Source organism: Pyrus communis, chromosome 5 (genome assembly GCF_963583255.1).
Source record: "Pyrus communis chromosome 5, drPyrComm1.1, whole genome shotgun sequence".
Lineage (NCBI taxonomy): Eukaryota > Viridiplantae > Streptophyta > Magnoliopsida > Rosales > Rosaceae > Pyrus > Pyrus communis.
In genome coordinates this window covers 10,899,506-10,917,127 of record NC_084807.1, presented here as the reverse complement: position 1 = coordinate 10,917,127, position 17,622 = coordinate 10,899,506, and the positions used below count along the sequence as shown (strand labels likewise).

The window sequence follows — 17,622 nt, the reverse complement described above, 5'->3', positions numbered from 1 at the left end:
TTTCTATCTTCTACAAGTTGAGTAAAATGGGGGGCCTGAATTTATTGTCTAGTTCATGTGAAATTATTTTTTAATTCAGTTCTTTGTTACTTTGGAGTTAGTTAGGGTTTCGGTTTTATATGGTTTTTCATGTGTAAAGGTTAAATGAAAGAATGAAAGATTTGAATTAATTAGCATCTTGGCCTCTTTTATCTGGTTTCTTTTGTTTTATTTGTTTTTATTTTCTCTGTCTTTCTTCTCATGGCCTCTTTTGTTGCAGTTGCTGACAGATTTTGGAGGTTTAGGGTGATTGCAGGTTTTTGTACAAATGGCAGCTCAAAGGCCAGGAATGAGTGAAATTCCATCAGGTTCGCACGCATTTCCCATGACCGAGATACCTAATAACCAGGCAGCAGGGTAACCTGCAGCAGCAACGGCAAGAAAGTCGACTGAAGTTGCATCGGGGTATCAGGTCCCGAATAAACAGGCTGCATCGCTTGGAATGGCCCCACCGCCGCCCAGGGGTGGATCGAATGTTGCTAGCACTTCAGGCACAAAAAAGAGGGGAAGGCCAAGGAAGTATGGCTCCGACGGGACAGTGCCAGCGGCAAAGAGATCATACTCGCCAAGAGCGCCGACTTCATCACTTGCCCCATCAGAGCACAATCAGGATAAGACACCAACATCCGAACCAATTGGTGGGTATCTTCTAACCATTTTAGTATTCACTCATTTGCATTTATAGCATTTGCAGTTAAAGGGGGAGGGCCAGGGGTGGATCTAATGCTGCTAGCACTTCAGGCACAAAAAAGAAGGGAAAGCCAAGGAAGTATGGCCCCGACGGGACAGCGCCAGCGGCAAAAAGATCATACTCGCCAAGAGTGCCGACTTCATCACGTGCCCCATCAGAGCACAATCAGGATAAGACACCAACATCCGAACCAATTGGTGAGTATCTTCTAACCATTTTAGTGTTCACTCATCTGCAGTTAGTGTTTGAGAATGATATGTGTTATGTAACAAAATAAGGTATAATAAATGTGCTGCGAGTTTGATCTATAGGAAAATTTTGATGGTGTCAGTTCGGTTTTGGTCAGTATTAATAGTTTGTTTCTGTTTATTTTTTAGTGGTAACGCTTTCAGACTTAAAAGATTATGGTTAATACTCTTGGATTTCTCTACTTGATACTAATTAAGAATAAGTTTTAAAGTTAAGAGTTAAGTAAAGTTTGTCGTTACTTCCTTTCCATTCTTAGTTGTAACGTCACGTGATTAGCGAGATAGAGAAGAGGTTACACGGTTGAATCTCTCGTGCGCAAGTACTCTAAGATGATAGAATTGAATAAAACATTAGATATTAACTAGGTACCAAAACTTTGAAAGTGGACGCCCATCCTTACTTTCTTATTAGGCTTTTAGATTATAATTAGAGTTGTGAGGAGTTTCTTTTAGAATACAGCAGGTTTTCATCGAGCCTACGAGTCTTATATTTTACAAAAACTCTGAGGTTTAGCAGCTAATCATGTTTTGTATAATTACTATACAACATATACTCGTAAGTCCTATCAGCGTTTACTCATTATACGCCCTTCTCTCTATCTATACCGCCCGCCTTCACCTCAGCCTGCCGACTGATCATGCAGTCCCCGCTATAAAGCGAAATCTTTATTTAGCTTCCTTTTTGTATCTGGTCCTTTCTTTTTGAATTTTTTTTCCAGAAAAGAAAAAATTAGTACGAAGATCTTCTTTCCCGGTCTTATCGCCATTCCATTTCTTCTTTTCTCTCATTTCTCTCACAATGATCGCCATCAATCTAAACTCATAACCTCATCAAACTTTAGTTGTTATATTGATCCACTTACCTCAAACGTCAAATCTAAACCCCTCCTCAATGCTCCTACTCAACCCTTTTGGCCGTCATTCAGCTAGATTTAACCCCTTCACCCGTCATTAAGCTAGGGTTATTCCTTTCATCCTTTATCTAGGGTTGGCAACTTGAGTTCACTCCTATAATAGTTAACCCTAACCTGATAATTTAAAGTATCCTTGTCGTGTTCGGGTTTGTGTCAGAAAAGAAATAAATTTATGTTGACTCTTGGTTCTCTCTCACATGTCGTTCGGATTCATCATCTTCCCTCTTGGTTTCTGTCACATACTCGGAAGGTACAAACTGTTTCTTTTGACTTCAAAGATTTGGTTTTAAGGAAAGAATTAGACAAAGACAGATTAAAATTATGGTTGAGTATCAATGGGAAGCTGGTACAGATGGGGGAGGAATCGAATGAATCCATATATCATATCTGGCTAATATTCATAGATTGCTTGGAACTATAGGTTTCATTGTTGATCAGTCCATTCTCTTTTTTTATTTTTATTTCAAATCAGTCTTTCCATTTTCCATTTTTGTTTGGTTTGTCATGAAATCTGTGAAGAGACGATTCCTAGTCGAATTAGTTTTTTACATTGTGCAGTTTAGGCTCTCTTTATTTATTTATAGGCTTCATTTCTTATTTGACCTTGAGTACTGTATGATGAGTATATTTTATATTATATATTTAACCCTATTCTTAGTATATTTTGGTTAATAATTTGGAAGAATTTTGATACTTTGAATTATATTTTCAATATAGGATTTTCGACTTCCTCTGGAGCAAAACATGGTCAAATGGACGAATTTTGGAGTAATTCCAACTGGAGGACGTTCGTGAGTCACTTAGCTTGATCGTGTCAAAATATCAGATTTTTCTACCAAGCGAATATTTTCTGGCAATAAAATATAGGAGTCATGCGCAGTGCTGGAATAGTGACGTTTTGGGCTTAACTTGCGTTTTTGGAGCCCAAGATGACCTCGGATGGGTTCGTGACCTTCTGGAGATGTGTTCAGAACGTTTTTATCTTTAAAACAAGCTATCTTGGGCCGGATTTGAAGAAGATTTGAGGCTAAAACGTGGCTGAACAGTTTCTGTGCAGCTTTTCCTAGTTTAATTAGGAATTTATTTTCTATTTTATTTTATTATTATTTACTTTCTTAGTGGGAATAAAATACTTGATGGTTAGGGTTTTTGTGTTGGCTTGAGGGAGAGATATTAAAAGGGTCAGCCGTTCTAATTTGGGGGGTTTTATATATACAACTTTGGGGGAAAAAGAGGAGAGAACGCATGCAACTTTTGGAGAGAAGATTTTGGGCAAAGTTTAGAGATTTTCAGATTTTATTCTACAAGGTGTTTTCATTCTTTTTCTATTTCAATAAAGACTATGATTTTTAGTATGAATATGCGTAACTAATTCTTTTTGTTAGGGCGAGGCCATGATCCTTAGCAAGAATATGTAGTCTCTTTTTACTTTGCTTATGAATTTATGCATGCAGGTTTTAGAATGTTAATCACTGTGCTTTAAACTATCTATTTGTCTTAGTGATTCGCGACCATCAGGATATTTGGAAAAGTTATTTGATGCAATTTTGGCGGAGGATTGTCCCTAAAATTGACAAAAGCTTCTTATGGTTAATATGTGTAACCTCTTAAGATGGACGACACGTTTTAAGGGTTATATGGTTTTTTTAAAAAGGTTTTCATAAAACTTAATGAGTCTTGCATGTTCACATTCGATCTGAACACCACGGACGGGTTGCATGTTAGATATACGTTCTATGTTGGAGGTTCCAAGTAGGATATACTCTAGGAAAACCTAACTTTCAAAACATACATGTATGGTTCATAAGTAATTTAGAAAAGCTACATAGGATTGTTAGGGTGACGGCGGAACCCTAGTACTTTCTCTCTTTGAATCCTAAAAATTGTTCCCCATATCTTTCTTTAAAGTTGTGGTTTTTAAGTAATCTTTTTAATTAAATTCATTTTTCTTAGTTTAGGTCATTAAATCACCTCTTTCAAAAGAAAAACTTTGTTTTAATTAATTAGTTGAGAATTGATTTTGCTTTGATCTCTTTAAATTAATCCTTGTGGAGAACGACCTTGCTTGAGCCAATTATACTACAATAACCTTGTTTCTCTTGCAAGTATTTTAGGTGTTTTTAACCCTTTTACGCAGGTGGTAAAAATCCTATCAAGAAGTTGGCGCCGCTGCCGGGGATTGATTTTAAATAAATTTTTGTCTATCATATTCTCAATTAATTATTCCCGTATATAAAAAATTAAAAAAATTAAAAAAATTAATTTTCATTTTTTTTTCTCTGCAGATTGTGCATGGTCTGTACCAGATCACACAAACAACAAATTGCAGATTTTGATCCAGAACCTGAACGTACTGCCAGACAGAGACTTAGAAAGCAGAATCTACAGTGTGAACCTTCACTGCAGGGTACAGTTTTGCATAATCGGTTTACTGGGGTTTTGGACAGCGAGGAAGCTATGGCATTTGTTCTACCAACAGCGGGACAACCACTGAGGGAATCTCTGGCTGCTCATGCCACAGAGGTGCCAAGCTGCATTACCTATCCTGAAGTTGAAGATGGGTCTACGTTTGAGATACGACATCATATGTTGGAGATTCTACCTTCATTTCATGGTTTATCAACAGATGATCCTAACATGCATCTAACTGAATTTCTAATGGGATGCAAAAACATTTTGGTGAGAGGATTTTCAGCAGAATCTATCAAACTCAGACTTTTTCCGTACACTTTGAAGGATGTTGCAAGGAGATGGTTACTCACACTTCCATCTGGAAGCATTACTTCGTGGAACCAACTTAGTGCTGCTATTTTAAGCAAATACTACCCAGCTTCAAAAACACTTGATATGAGTACTCAAATTTTAACATTTGCTCAGAAACCTAATGAAGCAATTCATGAAGCATGGGAACGTTACAAGGATCTACTCAGGAAATGTCCACATTCAGGCATTAATGGTGACACTCAAATGAATTTATTTTACAGAGGGCTGAATTTGATTACTAAGACTCTTGTTAATGCTTCTTGTGGAGGAACGTATTCAGACAAAAATGCACTGCAAGCGTATCAATTGTTTGAGAACATGGCGACAGAATCTCAACAATGGGCAATTGATATACCTCAGACCAGGGGTGTTTTTGAGATGTCTAGTGGTTCACCTCATGTATCTGCACAAATAGAAAAGATGGAGAAGAAGTTAGAAAATTTTGATGCAAAATTTGACATGCTTTTACAAAGAATGGCAGCACCTATGCAGCAGGTTGCTGTCCAACAGCCTACTGCAGCCGCCTGTACCATTTGTGGCATTACAACACATGATTTTATGGGTTGCCCACATAGGGACGCATACCCGGAGCATGTTACAGAGCAGATTAATGCATTCAATAATTATCAAAGGCCTAGAAATGATCCGTACTCAAATTTTTACAACCCCGGGTGGAGAGATCACCCAAATTTCAAGTGGAATAGAGATCAACAGGTTAAACCACAGTTTCAACAACAAATACAGCAACCTGATGCTCAAGCTAAACCTTCTTGGGAAGTCGCAGTTGAAAAATTGGCAGATCATACTAAGGCAAGTTTTGATGCAACAAAACAAGAAATTCAAAAAACCAACCAAAACATTCAGAACATACAAGCAACAATGAAAGATCTACAGCAGCAAATGGGGCAGCTTTCACTCCAGTTTTCGGGCAGAGAACCAGGAAAATTTCCCAGCCAAACTATCCCAAATCCACGTGGAAATGCAGATTGTAATGCTGTTAGAATATTGCGTTGTGGTAAAAGTTATGACAACCGTGATGCAGAAAATAAAGAAAACGGTGCTGGAGCTTCACGGGTAGCACTTGTGCAGCCACAAACAGGTTCTGAAAGTTCTGCAGAATCTGCCCAACCACTGGACAGATCCAAAAATACTGCAGTGCCTACTGCAGAAAATGCAGAAAAGTCAAAACGTGTTTATGTTCCACCTATGCCATATCCCGAAAGATTGAAGCCATATGCAAAAGATCAACAATTAACAGATTTCATGAAGACATTGGCTAAAGTTCAGATTAATCTACCATTAATTGATGCAATCAAGAACATTCCCTCATATGCCAAGTTTTTGAAAGATGTGTGCACAAATAAAAAGAAGCTTGTGGACTTTGAAAAAGTGATTCTCACATAGCAGTGCAGTGCAGTTCTATTACAAAAGCTACCACCAAAGAAAAAAGATCCAGGGAGTTTTACAATTTCATGCACAATTGGAAATTCTGAGTTTAAACGTGCTTTAATTGATTTGGGTGCTAGTATTAATTTAATGCCTTTCTCTGTTTTTCAGCGACTGGGACAAGGAGAAATCAAACCAACATCTGTTATTTTACAGTTAGCAGATCGTTCGGTTGCTTATCCTAGGGGTATTATTGAAGATCTTATTATTAAAGTGGATAATCTCTACCTTCCAGCAGATTTTGTGGTTTTGGATATGGATGAAGATATGCAAACACCAATTATTTTGGGGCGGCCATTCATGGCAACTGCTAGAACTTTGATAGATGTGGAAGCTGGCACATTGACGCTTAGAGTACAAGAACAATCTGTTGTGTTTAATTTATTTGAAGCAACTAAGAGGCCTAGTGATATGCAAGACTGTATGAGAGTTGACGTGTTAGAAGGCATCATGCATGCAGATATTATGCCCAGTTTGACAGCAGATCCACTGTTAAAAGTTTTACATGGTTTTGAAGACGCCAAAACTGAAGATGAAAAAGCTTTTGAGTACGTTACAGCTTTGGAAAGTGTCCCTTTACACCAGCCAAAGTGGAGGCACGTTTTTGAGAGTTTGGGAGAACCAAAAACGCCATTACAGCCTTCAAAAATACAGCCACCTAAGCTGGAATTGAAGCCATTACCAGCACACTTAAAATATGCTTATTTGGGTGCTAATTCTTCACTGCCAGTTATTGTTTCTGCAGATTTATCTCCAATTGAGGAAGACAAATTGCTGCGTATTTTGAGAAATTTTCAAGATGCCATTGGGTAGACAATTGCAGATATTAAGGGGATCAGCCCAACGCTCTGTATGCACAGAATTTTGATGGAGGAGGGTGTCAAACCCACCATTGATGCTCAACGCCGATTGAATCCGATCATGAAGGAAGTTGTTCGAAATGAGGTTATGAAGCTTTTAGATGCTGGAATGATTTATCCAATTTCAGATAGTAAATGGGTAAGTCCTACTCAAGTGGTACCTAAACGCACTGGAATTACAGTTGTGACAAATGACAATAACGAGCTTGTGCCTACACGTTTAACTACTGGGTGGCGAATGTGCGTTGATTACAGGAAGATCAATACAGGTACTAGAAAGGATCACTTTCCGCTACCCTTTACTGATTAAATGTTGGAAAGATTGGCTGGTCGGGCTTTCTATTGTTTTCTAGATGGGTATTCAGGCTACAATCAAATTCCAGTTGCACCAGAGGATCAGGAAAAGACCACATTCACCTGCCCTTTTGGTACATTTGCTTACAGAAGAATGCCTTTCGGATTATGCAATGCACCTGCCACATTCCAACGATGCATGATGAGCATATTCTCAGGTTTGGTTGAACGAGTTGTTGAAGTATTTATGGATGATTTTTCTGTTTTCGGTGATTCGTTTGATCATTGTTTACAAAATTTATCTTTGGTTCTTGAGCGTTGCAAAGAAACTAATCTCGTATTGAATTGGGAGAAGTGTCATTTTATGGTTAAACAAGGAATTGTTTTAGGGCACTTAGTATCTAGCAAGGGTATTGAGGTTGATAAAGCTAAGATTGATGTTATTGCTAAGTTGCCCTCTCCTACTACTGTGAAGAGCATTCGTTCGTTTCTTGGACATGCTGGGTTTTACAGACGGTTTATCAAGGATTTCTCCAAGATTAGCCGACCTTTGTGTAACTTATTGGCTAAGGATGCACAGTTTGTTTTTGATAATGCATGCTTGGAGGCTTTCAACAAGTTGAAAGCACTCTTAACTTCAGCACCGATTATTGCAGCTCCGGACTGGAACTTACCTTTTGAACTAATGTGTGATGCATCAGATTATGCAGTTGGGGCAGTTCTTGGACAGCGAAAAGACAAGATTCCTCAAGTCATTTATTATGCTAGCAGAACTCTCAATGATGCACAGCTGAACTATGCGACCACTGAGAAAGAATTGTTGGCAGTTGTTTTTGCATTAGAGAAATTTCGTTCTTATTTAATTGGGGCTAAAGTAATTGTCTACACAGATCATGCTGCTTTGAAGTATTTATTATCTAAAAAGGATGCTAAACCTCGACTTATTCGGTGGATTCTTTTACTTCAAGAGTTTGATTTGGAAATTAGAGACAAAAAGGGCCGTGAAAATGTGGTGGCTGATCATTTATCAAGATTAATAAATTCTGCTACTGCAGAAGAAGACACATTGCCTCTTAATGAAAATTTTCCTGATGAACAATTGTTGGTTGTCCAGCACAAAACACCATGGTTTGCAGATTTGGTTAATTATTTGGCCAGGGGAGTTATTCATCCAGATTTAAGTTATCAGCAGAAAAAGAAATTTTTGGCAGATGCAAAATTTTATTTTTGGGATGAGCCGTATCTGTACAAATACTGTCCAGATCAGATTATTCGCAGATGTATTCCAGAAGAGGAACAAGACAGTGTTTTAAAGTTTGCACATCATTATGCTTGTGGTGGCCATTTTGGGCCTACAAGGACAGCGGCTAAAATTCTACAAAGTGGGCTGTTTTGGCCTTCTCTTTTCAAGGATGCTCATAATTGGTGTAAATTTTGTGATCGTTGTCAGAGAGTGGGAAATCAGTCCAAACGGAATGAGATGCCACAACATGGTATTTTGGTTGTTGAATTATTCGATGTTTGGGGTATTGATTTTATGGGACCATTCCCATCTTCACATGGCAATCAATATATTTTGGTAGGGGTTGAGTATGTTTCTAAGTGGGTTGAGGCAATTGCAGCACCAACTAATCAAGGATCAGTGGTTCTGAAATTCCTCCAAGGAGTCATATTTCCACGGTTTGGCATCCCGCGAGTTATACTTAGTGATGGGGGTAAGCATTTCATTAATAAACAGTTTGCTGCATTACTTGCAAAATATGGGATAACTCATCGTGTTGCCACTCCTTACCATCCACAAACATCAGGGCAGGTTGAGGTTTCAAACAGGGACATAAAACGTATTTTGGAGAAAACAGTTGGCTCCACTCGTAAAGACTGGAGTTTGAAATTAAATGATGCATTGTGGGCATACAGAACAGCATTTAAAACACCCATTGGGATGTCCCCGTTTCGGCTTGTGTATGGCAAGGCTTGTCATTTACCTATGGAGCTAGAGCATAAAGCGTTTTGGGCTATCAAGGAGTTAAACTTTGCTTACGATTCGGCAGGGGAAAAACGTAAGCTGCAGCTCAATGAGCTTGATGAAATTCGCCAGGAGGCTTATGAAAATGCACGCATATACAAAGACAAAACAAAGGCCTTCCATGATAAACACATTCTCAGGACAGATTTCCAGCCAGGGCAGAAAGTGTTGTTATTTAGTTCTAGATTAAAGTTATTTCCAGGGAAATTGAAATCTCGATGGAATGGACCCTACTTGGTTACTAAGGTTTATCCTCATGGAGCAGTTGATATTACAAGCGAGATTAATGGCAACACATTCAAGGTGAATGGTCACAGGCTGAAACCATACTTAGAGTCACCCTTTGACAGTGCAGCCGAGTCTATGACTCTGAAGAATCCAGCAAGTTAATCACCAGGCTTCTGTTCGGTCTAGCTACAGACGTTAAATAAAGCGCTTATTGGGAGGCAACCCAATTTTCTAACTTTTTCATTACTTTCTATTTTTTTTATTTCATTATTTTCCGTTTAGCTGCATTTAAATTCCTAGGCTATCATTTAGTGTCGACAATCATCTAAAAAAAAAAAAAAAAGTTCAAAAAAAAAAAAAATATATATATATATATATAATAATAATAATAATCATAATAATAATAAAAATTCTCATTTTACTTGTTTAATTTTTAGTTTACAGTTAGTATTTTCTATAATCTATCTCTGATTTCATAACGTGGGTTTTTGCAGACAACAAACAAAGCAAACAAGCATGTATACACAGAGAACTTATTTTAGGCTGGAATCACGCACCCAGTGGCAAGTCTACATTACCATCAACCGCATTCCTAGACCATGCCGACATATAATGCAGAAATTACAATGCTCTTGCAGAATCACAGATCCAGCCACAAAAGGATAGAACATTATACCTCTGTTTTGCTACGCGGCCATTCTTCCATGCACGCCTTAGCCGCCAATGAGCTGCTTTTGGGGATCTCCGGTGTTCATCTAAAAAAAAAAAAAAAAAAAAAAACATCAAGTTGATACGTACTGAGGAGCTATCATTATTTCTATGCAGATCTACGCCATTTAGTTTCGAAGATGCCGGGTATGCCATTATTTAAGTTTGGGGGTGAGTTCGTTATCCGTCCTCCGAACGGGTCAAATCCAAAAAGTTCGTACATATGTTCAGGGGTGATCCAGGTTGTCATTCACGAATATTATAGGGAGAAGCAGTGTTCTAAGTTCCAAATGGTCCGCATACATGGTCCCCATACAGATCTCAGTGTTATTTCTTTTGTCCAGCAACTACAGTGTCCAGTTATTATTTATATCAAGTTTGGGGGTGATCTCACAGATAATACACCCATGCAACCCAGCAGATCCTCAACATGCAGGCATAGCACAGTCACATGCGAGTATGAATTGTTACCTTTGGTTTTCGATCCGTGTTATTTGTGTCTGGCTTGGCTGTTTTTCGTCAAACTGGGGTCCTTATCATTTCTTCCGTTGTTATGCCGTCATCCAAGCCTTCGAACTCTGCTCTGTGCATAAATAAGAGCACGGATGGATGTTATATTTTTTCGCCCTTTGGTTAGTCACATCACAGAAAAATGTTACTTAAAATCTAGAATCAAAACCAAAGTGTAGGGGAGACTAAGTTTCTACCTGTTGATGGATGAGTTTTGGAGTATTAGCTATGGATCTATGAAGATTGGGTGTTGGTGCCTTACTTTTGTTGTGGATCCAAGAGTCCTCGCAGAGAAAATAGTTGCATGTGTTAGTTCTTTACTTTTCCCATGAAAATAAGCTCTCTAGCACGCAATGGCAGTAAGGAAAGAGTTTTACCTTTGCGATTTCGGGTTGTGTTACCGAGACATTGATGTTGCAATGAGGTTGGAGGAGCGGCTAATGTTTTCCAGTATAGAGAAATGAGAAACATTTTAAAGAAAAGAGGGCTGCGAGAAATGTGAGACCTCTCCGTTTCTCTAGAGCAAAAAGGCTTAGGATTTCTTAATATAATTAGAAATGAGAGAAAGGAGAAGTTTTGAAATGGTGGGCTCTGGACTTGAGAGGAAATGGAGAAAAGAGGCCCTTTCCAGATTTTTTAGAGAGAGAGAGGGCTAAGAGGAATAGGTTTGAAATGAGAGTAGTGAGAGATGTCTCTCATTTTTCTAGAGAGAACAAAAGGGCTTCGGGGTTTACAATAAATAATATTATTATTCTTCTGCACAGGGGATGGGAATGGACAGAAGAGAGCCGTTTGGCTCTGGGCTCGAGGCGTGTGCAAGGGAATCCAAAGCGTGTTCCAGAATAGCTAGGGTTTTTTTCAAATGACAGATGCAGCTGCTACACCAGCTTATATTGTAGCTGTTGCTAGGTTTTGACACAAGTGTGGACTTATACGTGTTGGTCAGCGCGCTTTCACTAGTTCCAACTACCAGGTCCTGCTTTCGAATCCCCAAAGTGTCCAGTAGTGTTTTTGTTCTCCACATTTTTGGTCAGCACACTTTGGCAAATTCACAGTTTCCCTCTTCAAATCTCTGGTGTGTTAGTTTCTTTTTCCTTTTCTTTTCTTTCTTGTTTTCTGTTTTATTTTATTTTATTTTCTTGTTTCTCTTTCCTATTTTGTTTGCTTAGGGTATTTTCTTTATTTTTGATATTTGTTTTACATTTTCTAGGATTTAGTAGTTTTGTTTATGTTCTTGTCTCTTCTATTTATTTTCCACACCTTGAGGACAAAGTGTGAATTAAGTTTGGGGGTGGGAAATAACATTTTAGGTTTTTAATTTTTGTGTCAAGTTAAAATTTTCATTCTTTGTAAGTTAATATCCATAGATTATTTTAAACGTTATAACAAATGGACATGGTGAAGATTAACCCCACATTAGAGTCTTTTCTACTTATCGTTGCTTAGACACTAATTCATGAATTATACTTTGACAACTTGCACATTCACATCAACATGGCTTGTGGGGAGTGAGATTGAAACACTTACTTTTAGTCTAAGTTTCACTTTTAATTTTTGTTCTACATAAAGTAAAGTTAGTTTGTGTTATAAAGTAATAATTGTCTCACCCGAGACTTTGCCTAGTAACCGGGCCAGTCCTGCCTAATCAGCAGTGATTCTCGCGTCAAACAGTAGAGTTTTGGCATGGGGCAGGGTGGTTAGTTGGTTTCGTAGCCTTTTCAGCTCGGGTTAATAAGTCCTTAGGGGTGTTTTACACCTAGTGCCCTAAAGCCCTAGTGGTTTGGGAGTCATTGACCTAAAGCTCGCTACATGGGTTGGATCGAAAGCTTAAGTGAACCGACATTGCACGACCACTACTGTTACTGAAAAAAAAAAAAAAAAAAAAATCAAGAAGAAAAAGAAAAATAGTTATATTTAAAGTTAGTATGTGTGAAATAAAGAAGGACAAGAGGTAAAGGTTTTAGTCGAGTCTCTTTAGCTATGTTGATTCACTTTACACCAAAGGAAGTTCGTGAATTCTTTTCTAATTGATTCTAAATGGCTTAGACTCTGTGGTGGGATTGGTTGGAACTTTTGAAAAGATGTTATGATTTTTAACATGTTCTATGGATTGCAACTTTGAAGGTGAAAAATTTTTGTCAGTTAGTTTTAGTTAAGTTCTAGTTTGTTAGTGTTTATTGTTGTTTTCTAGTTTTGTTTTGCTTGAGGACAAGCAAAAAGCTAAGTTTGGGGGTATTTTGATGAGTATATTTTATATTATATATTTAACCCTATTCTTAGTATATTTTGGTTAATAATTTGGAAGAATTTTGATACTTTGAATTATATTTTCAATATAGGATTTTCGACTTCCTCTAGAGCAAAACATGGTCAAATGGACGAATTTTGGAGTAATTCCAACTGGAGGACGTTCGTGAGTCACTTAGCTTGATCGTGTCAAAATATCAGATTTTTCTACCAAGCGAATATTTTCTGGCAATAAAATATAGGAGTCATGCGCAGTGCTGGAATAGTGACGTTTTGGGCTTAACTTGCGTTTTTGGAGCCCAAGATGACCTCGGATGGGTTCGTGACCTTCTGGAGATGTGTTCAGAACGTTCTTATCTTTAAAACAAGCTATCTTGGGCCGGATTTGAAGAAGATTTGAGGCTAAAACGTGGCTGAACAGTTTCTGTGCAGCTTTTCCTAGTTTAATTAGGAATTTATTTTCTATTTTATTTTATTATTATTTACTTTCTTAGTGGGAATAAAATACTTGATGGTTAGGGTTTTTGTGTTGGCTTGAGGGAGAGATATTAAAAGGGTCAGCCGTTCTAATTTGGGGGGTTTTATATATACAACTTTGGGGGAAAAAGAGGAGAGAACGCATGCAACTTTTGGAGAGAAGATTTTGGGCAAAGTTTAGAGATTTTCAGATTTTATTCTACAAGGTGTTTTTATTCTTTTTCTATTTCAATAAAGACTATGATTTTTAGTATGAATATGCGTAACTAATTCTTTTTGCTAGGGCGAGGCCATGATCCTTAGCAAGAATATGTAGTCTCTTTTTACTTTGCTTATGAATTTATGCATGCAGGTTTTGGAATGTTAATCACTGTGCTTTAAACTATCTATTTGTCTTAGTGATTCGCGACCATCAGGATATTTGGAAAAGTTATTTGATTCAATTTTGGCGGAGGATTGTCCCTAAAATTGACTAAAGCTTCTTGTGGTTAATATGTGTAACCTCTTAGGATGGACGACACGTTTTAAGGGTTATATGGTTTTTTTAAAAAGGTTTTCATAAAACTTAATGAGTCTTGCATGTTCACATTCGATCTGAACACCACGGACGGGTTGCATGTTAGATATACGTTCTATGTTGGAGGTTCCAAGTAAGATATACTCTAGGAAAACCTAACTTTCAAAACATACATGTATGGTTCATAAGTAATTTAGAAAAGCTACATAGGATTGTTAGGGTGACAGCGGAACCCTAGTACTTTCTCTCTTTGAATCCTAAAAATTGTTCCCCGTATCTTTCTTTAAAGTTGTGGTTTTTAAGTAATCTTTTTAATTAAATTCGTTTTTCTTAGTTTAGGTCATTAAATCACCTCTTTCAAAAGAAAAACTTTGTTTTAATTAATTAGTTGAGAATTGATTTTGCTTTGATCTCTTTAAATTAATCCTTGTGGAGAACGACCTTGCTTGAGCCAATTATACTACAATAACCTTGTTTCTCTTGCAAGTATTTTAGGTGTTTTTAACCCTTTTACGCAGGTGGTAAAAATCCTATCACTGTAGTTTACGAATTAGGTTCATTTTTTATTCAAGTATACATGTTTATTGTGCAGAACCTTAAAATCGAAGGGGTTCATCTCTGTGGAAAATTTGATGCCGTATATTTCCATTTTCTCTTGCTGAACCATCACCTTGAGTACTTCTATTCAGGATTAAGAGAGTGATTATAGAATGTGTGTTTATTTCAAAGGATTCTTGTGCTCACCACCTATCATGAAAAGTAGCTTTCATTATATTTACTGCAAACGATATGCGCTGAATATTGAAATTAGATTTTTAAAGAGTACGGTAGACTAACCCTTCTATATTGTTTAGAGTACCGTAGACTAGCCCTTCTATATTGTTATTTTGCAGGGAGGAACTGGAGTTCAGTCATTACTCAATGCAACAGTTTTATGCCCCATATGATCACTATCAGTCCTGATGAGGTAAATTATAGCATCATTTACTGAGTGAAGTTTCTTCCTTGCTTGTACTTACTTTTGGTTAGCTGTCTGCCCTTGATATGAATTTCACCTTGGTTGTTACATAAAAATTTACAGAATGTAGAAAAGTATCATTAGGATTGGGAACAAATGTGAGGAAAAGTTTAATTATTGCATTATCAGAAACTTCCAATGGCTTTACTTAAATTGATGATAGTCGTAACAGTGCTTCAGTATCCTAATCTAAATAAAAAGAAGTTTCTTCTGAAAAACGTTAAAAATACTACTCCTATTATATATAGAAAACAATTTTGTTATGATATATTTTACAATGTAACTTCTTCTGTGTTTTTGGTCAATATGCAACTCTACTTTTTTTTTTTTTTTTTTTTTTTTTTTGCTTGATATGTAATGGAGCTTTTCACTTTGTTTCCTTTTTGGTTTTTTTGGTTTAAGGATGTTGCATGGAAGATTGCAGAAGCTGCTCAACAAAGACGTCGAGGCATTGTCATTATGTCTGCAAATGGAATGCTCAAAAAAGTTGCAGTGATTGATCCGGCTCATGACGCCGGTGTCATAAGACAAGAGGTCTGCCATACTCATTCCATTTCGAGATATAATATACACATACATATATAGGATCAAGAGGCAACTATTTTGACAAATATCTTCACACTCCATATTAGCTCTTGGATCTTTTTACATCTAATGGTCCTCAATAAAACTAATATGACTCAAAATAAACTACTAAATGATGTGGTAATGACATGGAAATAAAAAGATATTATTCAATTAAAACATTTTAAGGAACATTATCAAGTTAGGAAAACGTAAACTTCCCAGCCTCCATCTTCCTCTAAACCCCTAGGCCATTGTTAACTAAGATGACAAGAACTCAATCACCCATGGTGGATTATCAATCTTGATCGCTCCGTACAACCTAATCGACCCTTTCACCATCTTCTTCCTTCTCTCTCCTCCCTTGAATCATCCTCAGTATCAATATTGTATTTTCATGGGTTGTCTGAAATTGCAAGTCATGGGAAGCAAGCAATACAAAGTGGCTGAAGAAAAAGAGGGGATTAAAAGATAGAATCAGAGAACTCTTGTCCCATTATTAAAGAATTCCATTTTTTTTTCAATCAGTGAAGATGCCCCGATGATGCTTCTAAGCCCAGAAACTGAAACTTGATATCGGAAATAAAATTGAATCTTCATAGAAAAAGTTGCAGTTTTGAAACCCTAAATTAACTTACATTAAATTCTTAAGCATGTTGTGTTCACGATTACAGGTAGCTAGGGTTTTTTTCTTTTTTAAAATTTATTTTTAATTTTTCAGATTTTATGTTGTTTCAGTTTTATTTTCATCATTAATATTAGTTAAAATCCACATAAGTATCCATGTCATTTAATGAATAAATAAGAACTCTTGGATGTTATAAAATCTAAAGGCTACAAAGAAGTGTAAAAATATTTGTCCCTTGATCTTATATATGAGTGTGTGACCTTGGTTTGAGAATGAACATTGAAATTTCTTGTAGGGTCAATTTAAAATAATTCAAATGTCTGGGACGTTTATGATACATGACAAGGAAGGAACTAGGCGTGGTGCCATGACTGTTCATTTGGCAGATTCTGATGGTCGTGTTTCACTGGGAGCTGTAGGAGGAGCTCTGATAGCTGCCACTCCTGTGCAGGTGAGGCTTTTCTTTCTCTTGTTTTTTCTGGGACGCGTGTGATATATTTTTATTTGTTTGCATGTGTTTCTACCGCTAATGTCTGCGTATCGTAACGTGCTTTTCGTAAAGTGCTTTGGTTATCCATATACCCTAAAACGAATACGTTTCATTTCTTCTCTGAACATACCACCAGGTCTTCATAGGGAGCTTCACCGCAGGACCACAAAAAATAACACCAAAGGCTGAGAAGCCCGACCAAGAACCAAATGTGGAGGAGCCCGGGGCAGAACCAAACGTGAAGACGCCCGAGCCAGAACCAAATGTTGAGACGCCCAGGCCAGAACCAAATGTGGAGACGCTCGGGCTTGAACCAAATATTGGGACGCCCATGCCAGAGCCAAATGTAGGGCCAGACGTTGAGATGCCCAGGCCAGAACCAAATGTTGGCGTCGCACCTTTTGATGGTAACCAACTTTTTTATCCTCCAAATCCAAACTTCGGATATTCCTTACCTCCCCAAGGAGAAGATTCGGGACAGTGGTGGAATAATCCATTCGACTCGCTAGACGATCTCAATGTTTCCGATTTTCAGTAGTGATTGAACCAGCTGTTTCACAACAAACAATCATCTTATTCTTAATTTTGGTGATTTTTGTTTTTTTCTGAATGGGTTCATTTTGTATACAACAATTAAAATAAATACTGCTTCATGATTCTTCCGCCTTAAGAACGTTGTGAACATAACTTAATATATGTGATTGTGTAAGTCCTAATTAGATTGGGTTTTAGATTATCCATTATTCTAGTGATTTTTTCCTGTTAGAATACTTTTTCCTCATAGTTTACTATAAATACAGCATTGGCATAGGGAGAATCAAATCACACAATTCCTAAGCATTCTACAAATTATCTCTCTCTTGCCGCACCCTATCCCTACCCTTTAGAAAATTGGCCATAACACGATCAATACGCTTCTACGATGCGCTACGGAATATGAAGGGGAAGTATACT

General features: G+C 37.4%; 1 protein-coding gene and 1 non-coding gene across 2 annotated transcripts; one reads left to right on the top strand and one right to left on the bottom strand.

The window, feature by feature from the left end:
* Nucleotides 1-4,736: 4,736 nt before the first annotated feature.
* On the bottom strand, nucleotides 4,737-4,841 carry LOC137735824 (small nucleolar RNA R71). The gene has a single exon (XR_011068727.1). It is a non-coding gene; the product is annotated as a small nucleolar RNA R71 (small nucleolar RNA).
* Nucleotides 4,842-14,911: 10,070 nt separating this feature from the next.
* On the top strand, nucleotides 14,912-17,206 carry LOC137734280 (AT-hook motif nuclear-localized protein 1-like). The gene is made up of 4 exons (XM_068473573.1): nucleotides 14,912-14,935; nucleotides 15,389-15,520; nucleotides 16,474-16,629; nucleotides 16,805-17,206. Exons 1-4 carry the CDS (start codon nucleotides 14,912-14,914, stop codon nucleotides 17,204-17,206), a joined length of 714 nt encoding a protein of 237 aa, XP_068329674.1.
* The last annotated feature ends 416 nt before the right edge of the window (nucleotides 17,207-17,622 follow it).